The sequence below is a fragment of the Bos indicus genome, chromosome 2, assembly GCF_029378745.1.
Source record: "Bos indicus isolate NIAB-ARS_2022 breed Sahiwal x Tharparkar chromosome 2, NIAB-ARS_B.indTharparkar_mat_pri_1.0, whole genome shotgun sequence".
Classification (NCBI taxonomy): domain Eukaryota; kingdom Metazoa; phylum Chordata; class Mammalia; order Artiodactyla; family Bovidae; genus Bos; species Bos indicus.
The window spans coordinates 84440982-84453549 of record NC_091761.1 but is presented as its reverse complement, the minus strand read 5'-3'; the positions used below and the strand labels follow the sequence as shown (position 1 = coordinate 84453549).

The following is a 12568-nucleotide window of genomic DNA, read 5'->3' as shown; positions in this document are numbered from 1 at the left end:
GTTTGATTTCCTCCAACAGAACATAAGCTCCATAATGGCTGAGGTTTTTTACCTTTTTCTCCCTACAGCTGATTCTTGACTCTTTAGAAGGGTATCTAGTATATATCAGACAGTGATTAGATATTTGTGACAATCCTTAGTTTTGTGTCTTGTGTTTTCAGAGTAAGAGATAAGTAATCCAGAACATGCCAAAAATGAGGAATTTAGTCAGTTCCATCTATATTACAGTGTGTAGACCAAAGTTGGGCACCTTCCAAGTAGTTGATTTATTTAAAGTTCTAATCCTGTTGTATAATTTGCAAGCAGTCTCTGAAGATCCCAGTTGAAATATCAACATATTTTGGTGCATTTGAAGATTCTTCAGATTAGTGTTTTATCTGTTGGTCAACATTGATTTGGTCCTTATATTACTTTTAATGTCTTTCAATTCATTGTGCTCGAAGCAAAGCCTCATGTAGCTCTTATAATAGCTGTAATTTTATAGGTCTTTTGTGATTATTCAATTAATGATGACCTCCCACTTGACTCATGTATGTATATTCTGTATATATGTTTTTTTTTCCCTTCAACACTTTCATCTGCAGCATCTAGCAGGGACATTATGCATAATGCACATTTATGAATTTTGAATAAAGTTTGGAATACACAGAACATTGATATTTAGGGAATTCTTTTATTTGGTTAATTCTTTTAAATATTCTTTTTCCTGACAGAGTGCAACCTCACTTGAAGAAATGTTTTGAAGGAATTGCAAAGGTGGAATTTACAGAAAGTTTGGACATTACTCACATGAAAAGTAGTGAGGGAGAGGTGGTGGAACTCATAGACACCATTTCAACAGCCAAAGCCAGAGGTCAAGTGGAGAAGTGGTTGGTTGAGTTAGAGAGAGTTATGATTAAATCCATCCACAAGGTAGCTGGCTATATTTATTATTATTTCTAGTAAAGATGATAGAATGTTAATGTATTACTGATAAATGCACTGTTATTTAGAAACTGAGTCATAAATTATCAACTCAATTATAATAGATTGAAGGCAAAGATATGGTCTGTGGTATTATTTTTGTAATGACTCACTTGACAAGCAATGCATATTACAAAAAACTTGGGTTTTAGTCTTGAGTCCGTCTCATTTCTTGTGCTTTTGATATTAGACACACTTTAATCTGGAGAAGGCAATGGCAACCCACTCCAGTACTCTTGCCTGGAACATCCCATGGGCGGAGGAGCCTGGTAGGCTTCAGTCCATGGGGTCGCTAAGTGTCGGGTACGACTGAGCGACTTCACTTTGACTTTTCACTTTCATGCATTGGAGAAGGAAATGGCAACCCACTCCGGTATTCTTGCCTGGAGAATCCCAGGGACAGAGGAACCTAGTGGGCTGCCGTCTATGGGGTCGCACAGAGTCGGACACGACTGAAGTGACTTAGCAGTAGTAGCACACTTTAATCTACATGGTCTATCTTTAGTCTTGTCTAGAAAGCACCTCTCTACAGTTTCACATCAGTTTCTATGGTGCTTTCTTTTGTTCTGTGCATATGTAACATATGTACCAAAATGTTAGAAAATCATTAACAGTTACTTCACATCTCACATTAACACATTATCATCTCAATCATTTGTAATATTTTTTTTTTGCTACTAGAGAATTTTAAGTCATGGAGGCAAATAGACATTAGTTGAGCAGTTAAATTCATTTTTTACCATAGTGTGAACTTATCATGCAAGTTCCTTACCAGGAGTAAAAATCATGATTCATCAGGGAAGCTTGAGAGCAAGAACTAAAAGGAAGCATGGCATCAGGTCCTAATCAACACAATTTTCACTAAGTTTTCAAATTCTATCATATATTATTGAAAAACTCATTGGAATCCAGGTATTTAATATACATCATGTACCTTAATGCCCCTTTCTCTCAAATATAATTTGAGTATCTGCTTGAATTATATTTTTTCAATAGGTATAAAATCTTTTGGACAGTTTCCCACTTCTCCCTCAGTTCAGTTCAGTTCAGTCGCTCAGTCGTGTCCGACTCTTTGCGACCCCGTGAACCTCAGCACGCCAGGCCTCCCTGTCCATCACCAACTCCCGGAGTTCACCCAAACTCATGTCCATTGAGTCAGTGATGCCATCCAGCCATCTCATCCTCTGTTGTCCCCTTCTCCTCCTGCCCCCAATCCCTCCCAGCATGAGGGTCTTTTCCAGTGAGTCAATTCTTCGCATGAGGTGGCCAAAGTACTGGAGTTTCAGCTTCAGCATCATTCCCTCCAAAGGACACCCAGGACTGATCTCCTTCAGAATGGACTGGTTGGATCTCCTTGCAGTCCAAGGGACTCTTAAGAGTCTTCTCCAATGCCACAGTTCAGAAGCATCAATTCTTCGGCACTCAGCTTTCTTCACAGTCCAGCTCTCACATCCATACATGACCACTGGAAAAACCATAGCCTTGACTAGACAGACCTTTGTTGGCCCTTACTATTTTTGGTTGATATAATAAATTAGACTGATTGAAAAAGTGGATCTATGGATCCACTGAAAACATATGTAGCAAAGCACATGACTTAGACTTCCTGAATTTGCAACTCTCAACTCTCTGTGAATGAAGTCTACATCCACCCTGTCAGCATAGCCTTTGTCATCAAAGGGAGCGAGATATGGAAACATAGGAAAAACTTTAGAGGAGTTATGTAGTTTGCCTAATGTGCATGTACACATGTCGCGTGGCTGAGTGGGGATCTGATTAAGTTCAAAGTAAGTAATTATCTGAATTTGAAGGATCTCATTTTGGATTTACTTGAACTTATGTTTTGTAATAAAATTGCCTTTGTTTTTCAATCCAAAAGTATCTAAGACATCTTTGGCTGGTCAAAGAAATATTTAATACAATATAGTTCATACAAATAGATTATATATCAGCAAAATAAAATGCAATATAAAATATTTTTTTGCTCACAGGTGTATGAAAAAACTTTAAATAGTCTTCTCACATGATTTGAATATTCATAATTGGCTAAAATGTCAGAAGTAGAGCAGTACAAGTTAATCCATTTAGGAGTTAGCTCTTCATTGTTTAGCTTGTTCAAGTAAAGTGTGAAACTGTTTACCTGTAAGCATTTTCTTTTTCAATTAGGTAATTAAAGATGCAATTCTTGCCTATACACAAAATGAACGAATTAACTGGGTAAGAGAGTGGCCTGGACAAACAGTGCTCTGTGTATCCCAAACCTTTTGGACGTTAGAAGTACAGACAGCTATTGCAAAAGGACAAGAGGTAGGTTTTTATAGACCCAAGGTTTTTCAGCATTTCTTTAATAGTGATTATTGCCAAAATACAATTATTCTAAAAAATTAAGACCATCCACCCAAAATCCAAGGATACTGGAGCCTCAATCTTGTTATTATATACATTTTTATGCTTTCAAAAATAGTGATAGTAGGACAAAGAAACTTCCTAAACTTAGAAGGATTAGGAGGAATTACATAATATAATTCTCTTTTATGCCCTCAATAAAACTACACTATGAAGTATGCTGTGCTAAGTTGCTTCAGTCATGTCTGATTCTTTGCGAGCCTAGGGACTGTAGCCTGCCAGGCTCCTCTGTCCATGGGATTCTCCAGGCAAGAATACTGGAGTGAGTTGCCATTTCCTGCTCCAGGGGATCATATACCCATGTGAATGCAGAGTTCCAAAGAATAGCAAGAAGAGATAAGAAAGCCTTCCTCAGTGATCAATGCAAAGAAATAGAGGAAAAAATAGAATGTGAAAGACTAGAGATCTCTTCAAGAAAACTAGAGATACCAAGGGAACATTTCATGCAAAGATGGGCTCAATAAAGGACAGAAATGGTATGGACCTAACAGAAGCAGAAGATATTAAGAAGAGGTGGCAAGAATACACAGAAGCACTGTACAAAAAAGATTTTCATGACCCAGATAATCACAATGGTGTGATCACTCACCTAGGGCCAGATATCCTGAAATGTGAAGTTAAGTGGGCCTTAGAAAGCAGCACTATGAACAAAGCTAGTGGAGGTGATGGAATTCCATTTGAGCTATTTCAAATCCTGAAAGATGATGCTGTGAAAGTGCTGCCCTCAATATGCCAGCAAATTTGGAAAACTCAGCAGTGGCCACAGGACAGGAAAAGGTCAGTTTTCATTCCAATCCCAAAGAAAGGCAATGCCAAAGAATGCTCAAACTACTGCACAATTGCACTCATCTCACACACTAATTGGAGAAGGAAATGGCAACCCACTCCAGTATTCTTGCCTGGAGAATCCCAGGTACGGAGGAGCCTGTTGGGTGCCATTTATGGGGTCCCACAGAGTCGGACATGACTGATGCAACTTAGCAGTAGCAGCAGCAGCAGCACACACTAATAAGTCAGTCAGTCAGTTCAGTCCCTCAGTCATGTCTGACTCTTTGTGACTCCATGAATCGCAGCACACCAGGCCTCCCTGTCCATCACCAACTCCTGGAGTTCACCCAAACTCTTGTCCATCGAGTCAGTGATGCCATCCAGCCATCTCATCCTCTGTCGTCCCCTTCTCCTGCTGCCTCCAATCCCTCCCAGCATCAGAGTCTTTTCTGATGACTCTTTTCAGAGTCAACTCTTCACATAAGGTGGCCAAAGTATTGGAGTTTCAGCTTTAGCATCAGTCCTTCCAAGAACACCCAGGACTAATCTCCTTCAGAATGGACTGAGTGGATCTCCTTGCAGTCCATGGGACTCTCAAGAGTCTTCTCCAACACCACAGTTCAAAAGCATCAATTCTTCGGCACTCAGCTTTCTTCATAGTCCAACTCTCACATCCATACATGACCACTGGAAAAACCATAGCCTTGACTAGACGGACCTTTGTTGGCAAAGTAATGTCTCTGCTTCTGAATATGCTATCTAAGTTGGTCTAACTTCCTTCCAAGGAGTAAGCGTCTTTTAATTTCATGGCTGCAATCACACTAGCAAAGTAATGCTCAAAATTCTCCAAGCCAGGCTTCAGCAATACATGAACCCTGAACTTCCAGATGTTCAAGCTGGTTTTAGAAAAGGCAGAGGAACCAGATATCAAATTGCCAACATCCGCTGGATCATCGAAAAAGCAAGAGATTTCCAGAAAAAGATCTATTTCTGCTTTATTGACTATGCCAAAGCCTTTGACTGTGTGGATCACAATAAACTGGAAAATTCTGAAAGAGATGTGAATACCAGACCATCTGACCTGCCTCTTGAGAAACCTGTATGTAGGTCAGGAAGCAACAGTTGGAACTGGACATGGAACAACAGACTGGTTCCAAATAGGAAAAGGAGTATGTCAAGGCTGTATATTGTCACCCTGCTTATTTAACTTATATGCAGAGTGCATTATGAGATACACTGGTCTGGAAGAAGCACAAGCTGGAATCAAGATAGCTGGGAGAAATATCAATAACCTCGGATATGCAGATGACACCACCCTCATGGCAGAAAGTGAAGGGGAACTAAAAAGCCTCTTGATGAAAGTGAAAGAGGAGAGTGAAAAAGTTGGCTTAAAGCTCAACATTCAGAAAACTAAGATCATGGCATCCGGTCCCATTGCTTCACGGGAAATAGATGGGGAAACAGGGGAAACAGTGTCAGACTTTATTTTTCTGGGCCCCCAAATCACTGCAGATGGTGATAGCAGCCATGAAATTAAAAGATACTTACTCCTTGGGAGGAAAGTTATGACCAACCTAGATAGCATATTGAAAAGCAGAGATATTACTTTGCCACCAAAGGTCCGTCTAGTCAAGGGTATGGTTTTTCCAGTGGTCATGTATGGATGTGAGAGTTGGACTGTGAAGAAAGCTGAGCACCGAAGAATTGATGCTTTTGAACTGTGGTTTTGGAGAAGACTCTTGAGAGTCCCTTGTACTGCAAGGAGATCCTGGGAAGCCCTATGAAGAGAAGATATTAATGGACTTGTTTTGACTATTTTTATTTTTTTGTATTATTTTTTAGTTAACATTTTGAGTAAAGTTTGATTTTAATTATTCTAGAAGATATATGAATATACTATTATTAATTGAATTGCTATTATTAATTACAAACAGAAACTGCCTTCAGTGCAACATTCTTATCCTTAAAGTAGGATTTCAAGCAGATCAACTTTCACTTGACTGATGGGCCAATCAGAATCCAGCAATTGCAGATGTTGTTTAAAACCATGAGTTTTAAACATTTTTTTTTTTTTTTTTACATGGAGTTTGGCATTATTGTGTGTAAGGTATTGTGGAACACTGAGTGTTGGGTTTGAGAGTCTTGTATTCCTTGTAAGCAAGCAGATGTCATAGAGGAAGGAGCTGAGTAACACATGCTTAGTTGATTCCAACTTACCAACAAGTCACTTATTTCTCCTCTGGGGAAAAATGAAGATGTGGGGCAGGAAATCGAGGATTTTAGGGGGAAAAGTCTTTCTTCCTGGAAATCAAAGCACGGGAGTGAGGGTTTCTCTTACTGCAATAAGCCCTTGGATACTCCTGGAGTCTTGGCTCTCTGTCTCCATGTGCATTTTCCTTTTTTACCCAGTGGGTCCAGAAACTTCATTTCGTCTTTTCACTCTGAAGCTACCATTCAGCCACCTCCCCACACAAAGGGATTCCTCCACTGCCAGTGTGGGTTACTGGGGATACGTGTGGCCTTCTGGTTCTTACTCCTTGCTGTCCCCAAACCACCAGGACAGCTTTCTCATTCACTGTTGTGGGAAATAGAGGGGACAAAGGAACAAGTGTGAACAAATTGGGCAAATTCACGGGCATCTTCCATGTTTCTTCAGTTTAAATGTGTCAATTAAACTGCACCCATCTGCCAAAACCATATTTTTCTCTGGTAGGAGTTGAAGTAGAGGATTTAAGTGTAAACCTTTCTTGTTTCTACTTACGTCCCAAGCATAATTTGAATCTCAAGAGACACACAATTCAAGTCATCCCATTTCAATGTGTCCTCTGCTCAAAACTGCTGCTGCTGCTGCTGCTAAGTTGCTTCAGTCGTGTCTGACTCTGTGCGGCCCCATAGACGGCAGCCCACCAGGGCAGGTCCCCTGTCCCTGGGATTCTCCAGGCAAGAACACTGGAGTGGGTTGCCATTTCCTTCTCCAATGCATGAAAGTGAAAAGTGAAACTGTCATTTTTATTAGTTTTTATTAGTTTATTATTATTATTTATTTTTTTATTAGTTTACTCCATTTTTTCTGTCACTTAATATGGTACACATATAGAACCATTCACACAGAAAGACAAAAGGAGAATCCATGCCTTGAGTGACTGTTATTCCAGGGGAACTCAGCTTCATAGATGTAGGTCCTCTAAAGCTGTAATTTAGTGGGATTTAGAGTCTTTTCTTCTCCAATATTGGAGAAGGAAATGGCAACCCACTCCAGTGTTCTTGCCTGGAGAATCCCAGGGACGGGGGAGCCTGTTGGGCTGCCATCTATGGGGTCGCACAGAGTCGGACACGACTGACGCGACTTAGCAGCAGTAGCAGCAGCAGAGAGTCTTTGCTGTTGCTTGCTAGATTGTTCTCTTCTGTTGTATTTTGTGGTGTTTTACATAGCTAAATTTCATGGAATGACATTAGGCTTTGTATGTGTCCTTAAAAATTCTTTTCTTTTTCCTCTGCTTGTGAATACTCTGCATGAGTATGCCCTTCATCTGCTCCTGTGTGCCTTGTCCCTGTCACATCACATGCATATTTGGCTTATTTAAGTTCTGTAGCAGCATCAGGAGGGGCACATGTTTTAGGATCCAAAAGCACTGATGATTTAAGAAAATTTCATATGTAGTTCTATCTTGGGAGGATAGCATATGTTTTTGTATTTTATGTGTTGATAACTTTTCCCCTAATTAATGTGTGGTTCACATCTGAAACCGATGACTTTACTTGAGTAGCTGGAGACTTCTTGGCAGCCTCAGAGAAGACTAGGCATTTCCACTCGCCGCAGACACCCCAAGTTGTCTAGAGCTTAATGCTATAATGGCACCTTGTTGTCTGTCCTGCTCCCAGAGGACCTGTTCCCCTCTGGATCCATTTCCATTTATTTATTCAAAGAATATTGACTGTGGAACTAGTCAGTATGAGGCATTAGAGGGCTAAAAATACATGAAGTAATAAAAACTTGGGTTATTGAAAATATTTATATGATTTTGAGTAAATGTATCATTGTGCATATCACCAATTCAATGGACATGAGTTTGAGCAAGCTCCAACAGTTGGTGATAGTCAGGGAAGCCTGGTGTGCTGCAGTCCATAGGATCAGAAAAAGTCAGACATGACTGAGCAACTGAACTGAACAGAGGTATGATAAAAGTATTTTATTCCAGACCAGGTTCATTTTGGCAGATTATATAATAGTAGTTATTTTTAGATTCATTAGTTTACTGTACAGAACAGTTTACAATGAAGAAAATATAACAAAAACAATTTAGTATCATGATTTTTTCAATTTAGCTGATCTGAATTCTCATTGATTCATATGGTATAGTTCCTAAAGAACTTAATTTATCACAGTTTGAAGCTAAATTTTAGTTCTAAGTTTGGCTTTTCTAGTAAAGAAAAAATATATTCTGCTAATGTAAATAGTAGATTCTTGTTGTTCAGTCGCTAAGTCGTGTCTGTGACGTAATGGACTGCAACACACCAGTTTTCCCTGTCCTTCACTATCTCCTGGAGTTTGCTCAAACGCATGTCCATTGAATCAGTGATGCCATCCAGCCATCTCATCCTCTGTCGCTGCCTTCTCCTCCTGCCCTCAGTCTTTCCCAGCATGAAATCCTACTCAGAAGCTTTTGGTACTCACAGCTCCCTGTGAGTACTAGAAGGACTCATGGGATCTAAGATGGAGCATTTGGAATTAGGATCTCTGTTCATCACTGTTGCAGTTTCTCTCTTGTTGTCTGTTTTTCATCTCTGCTGGTCTCTATGGGCTTTATTCTGCAGTGAGGGTGAAGGCTTTCAGTAACTTCAGATTGGTGTACTCAGAGTCTTCCAAGTCTTGTGAAAAGCACTTTTCTTCCTATCAGTATAGTAGTCCTTGGAAAGAATTGTGATTCGCTCTGGTTAGTCACACATACCCTCCTTCATGTTGCTTTGGAGATGGGACAATATGACTGACAGCTCACCACAACCACAGAACATACAGGCGTGAAAAGCGGAAAGGGAAGGGTGTTGGATAGCCACAGACCATGTATGTTTACTCAATCTGGCCTGATTGAGATTGTTCACCTAATTTGTTTTTCTTGTTCAGTTGCTAAGTCATCTTCAACTCTGTGACCTCATAGACTGTAACATTCCAGGCTCCTCTATCCTCCACTATCTCCTGGAGTATGCTCAGATTCATGTTTATTGAGTCAGTGATGTTATCTTACCATCTTATCCTCTGCTGCCTCTTTCTCCTTTTGCCTTCAGTCTTTCCCACTGAAAGATTTTTCAATTGAAAGATCGTTGCCATTGAAAACCTAATACCTTTGTAGTAAAAAGAAATTGATTATTTTTAAGTTATGTCGTATTGCAAGTTATGATAAAAATGTAGATAATACTCTACTCTGTATATGTGCTAGGTCAAAAAATTTTTGTTCAAAGGGATTCTGACCACATTGAGTAATTATATCTTATTTTCTTTCAGGCCCTTGAGGAATATTTGGAAAGATGTAACAAGCAAATTGATGATATTGTCACGTTGGTTCGTGGCAAATTGTCCAAGCAAAATCGTGTTACTCTGGGAGCCCTTGTGGTGCTGGATGTCCATGCTAGAGATGTTCTCACAACACTTGTTAAAAAGAAAGTTAATGATGACTCGGACTTTGAATGGTTAAGTCAGCTTAGGTACTATTGGCAAGTAAGTAATATTACCGAATGTTATTACACAGCAATTTCAGATCACATCTGTTTAATTTGTGCTTGCTAGCTCACATAGGTGATAGTATTGGTAATACAGGATTTTTCTTGCTGATGGCTAACTATACCCAAACAAGCCTTCACCACATTGAAGATTAAGGCAGCCAAAATTTGTATGTCATGTGTATGAAAACTATGTGTATATCTATATCCAAATACATAGTTACATAGAAATAATATAGACACACACAAACTATGAGGAATTATAAAAACTTACTCAGTTGAAATTAGTCATTATGCTTGCTGAATCTGCAAAATGTTGAAACTAATCAGTTAAAAATTTTTTTTGATTCCTGATACATCTAAAGAATATACAAATTAGAATGTTTTAGTCTGATTTAGTCATTAAACTTTTCTCATATTGATCAGTTGAAGGAACCTAAAATATGATCTGGAGGAAGGCTTTTATCAGCAGATCTGGGTGGCTGGTGATGGCAGTCACCATCAGGGAAGCAGGAGGAGCAGGAACAGTACAGTGAACAAGCTTGGGCCTGTTGAGAGTGGGAAGAGAGAGCTGATGATTGGAGATACAGACTCGAAAATTCTCATCATAGTCACTTTTGTGAAAGGTTTTGGGGATGTATGCAGTGGAAGGAGAAGAGATAAAAGAACCAGAACCCTGGAACACTATATGAGGCTATGTGCATGGTGGTTAGGAGCCCAGACTGTGCATTCATAGTTTCTAATGCTATATCTTCCCCTTACCAGTTGTGTGACATTGGAAAGTTAAGTTGCTCTCTTCAGGCACCAGCTTCCTTAGATATAAAATGGTGATGATGATAATACTCTACAGTGAAAACTCATGGAACAAATGATTGAAAATATAGAAGAATAATGAACTATCTAAAAGAATAATTAAGAAAGCAATCCCGTTTATAATTGCTCAAAAAAATAAAATACCTAGGAATAAATTTAACCAAAAAAGTGAAGGCCCTATAAACTGAAAAATGTAAGACGCTAATGAAAGAAATTTAAGACCTGAATAAAGGCAAATATCTGTGTTCATGGATTGGAAGGATTAACATTATTAAAATGTCCATCTGGCTTACTTCACTCTGTATGATAGGTTCCAGTTTCATCCACCTCATTAGAACTGATTCAAATGTATTCTTTTTAATGGCTGAGTAATACTCCATTGTGTATATGTACCACTGCTTTCTTATCCATTCATCTGCTGATGGACATCTAGGTTGCTTCCATGTCCTGGCTATTATAAACAGTGCTGCGATGAACATTGGGGTACACGTGTCTCTTTCCCTTCTGGTTTCCTCAGTGTGTATGCCCAGCAGTGGGATTGCTGGATCATAAGGCAGTTCTATTTCCAGTTTTTTAAGGAATCTCCACACTGTTCTCCATAGTGGCTGTACTAGTTTGCATTCCCACCAACAGTGTAAGAGGATTCCCTTTTCTCCACACCCTCTCCAGCATTTATTGCTTGTGGACTTTTGGATCGCAGCCATTCTGACTAACGCACATATATGGAATTTAGAAAGATGGTAACAATAATCCTGTATATGAGACAGCAAAAGAGACACTGATGTATAGAACAGTCTTTTGTACTCTGTGGGAGAGGGAGAGGGTGGGATGATTTGGGAGAATGGCATTGAAATATGTATAATATCATATGTGAAACGAGTCGCCAGTCCAGGTTCGATGCACGATACTGGATACTTGGGGCTCGTGCACTGGGACGACCCAGAGGGATGGTATGGGGAGGGAGGAGGGAGAAGGGTTCAGGATGGGGAACACATGTATACCTGTGGCGGATTCATTTCGATATATGGCAAAACCAATATAATATTGTAAAGTTAAAAAATAAAATAAAAAAAAATGTCCATACTTCCCAAAGCAATCTACAGATTTACTACAATTTCTATCAAAATTCCAATGGCATATTTCACACACACAAAAAAAAAACAGAACATTCCTAATATTTTTATGGAAACAGGAAAAACCCCAAATAGAAAAGCAGTCTTGAGAAAGAGCAAAGCTGGAAGCATCACACTTCCTGATTTCAAGTTATATTACAAAGCTAAAGTAATAAATTAAGCTAAAGCTAAAGTAATAAAACCAGTATGGTATTGCCATAAAAACAGATACATAGATCATTGGAACAAAACAGAGTCCAGAAATAAATCTGCATATGTATGGTAATTTATGACGAAGGAACCAAGACTATAAAATGTGGAAAGGACAATCTCTTTAATAAATGGTGTTGGGAAAACTGGAAAACCACATGCAAAAGAATGAAGTAGGACTGTTATCTTACATCATACCTCAAAATTAACTCAAAATGGATTAAAGAATTGAGTGTAAGACCTGAAACCATAAAACTCTTAGAGAAGTAAGCTCCTTGACTTTGGTAATAGGGATTTTTTTTTTTTTAATTTGACACCCAAATCAAAGCCAACAAGAGCAAAAAAAAAAGAAAAAAAAAAAAAAAAACAAGTGGGACTACATCAAACTAAAGGCCTTCTGTACATCAAGGAAGACCATCAACAGAATGGGAAGGCAACCTACTGAAAAGGAGAAAATATTTGCAAATTATATATCTGATAAGAGGTTAAATCCAAAATAAAGAACACATACCATGGGATCTCACTTATATGTGGAATCTAAAAAACAAAAGAAAATAAAACAAAGAACAACACGAAACAAG

The 12568-nt window shown here is 38.9% G+C and overlaps 1 protein-coding gene across 8 annotated transcripts in view; it reads left to right on the top strand.

The window, feature by feature from the left end:
• DNAH7 (dynein axonemal heavy chain 7) overlaps positions 1-12568 on the top strand; it is a 257248-nt gene that overhangs the window by 89515 nt on the left and 155165 nt on the right. For all 8 annotated transcript variants that reach the window (XM_019974246.2, XM_019974250.2, XM_019974240.2 and 5 more), the window contains 3 exons: positions 714-912; positions 3130-3270; positions 9638-9850. In XM_019974246.2, the coding sequence (XP_019829805.2) occupies positions 714-912; positions 3130-3270; positions 9638-9850 (553 nt within the window). The remainder of the gene's footprint in view (positions 1-713; positions 913-3129; positions 3271-9637; positions 9851-12568) is intronic.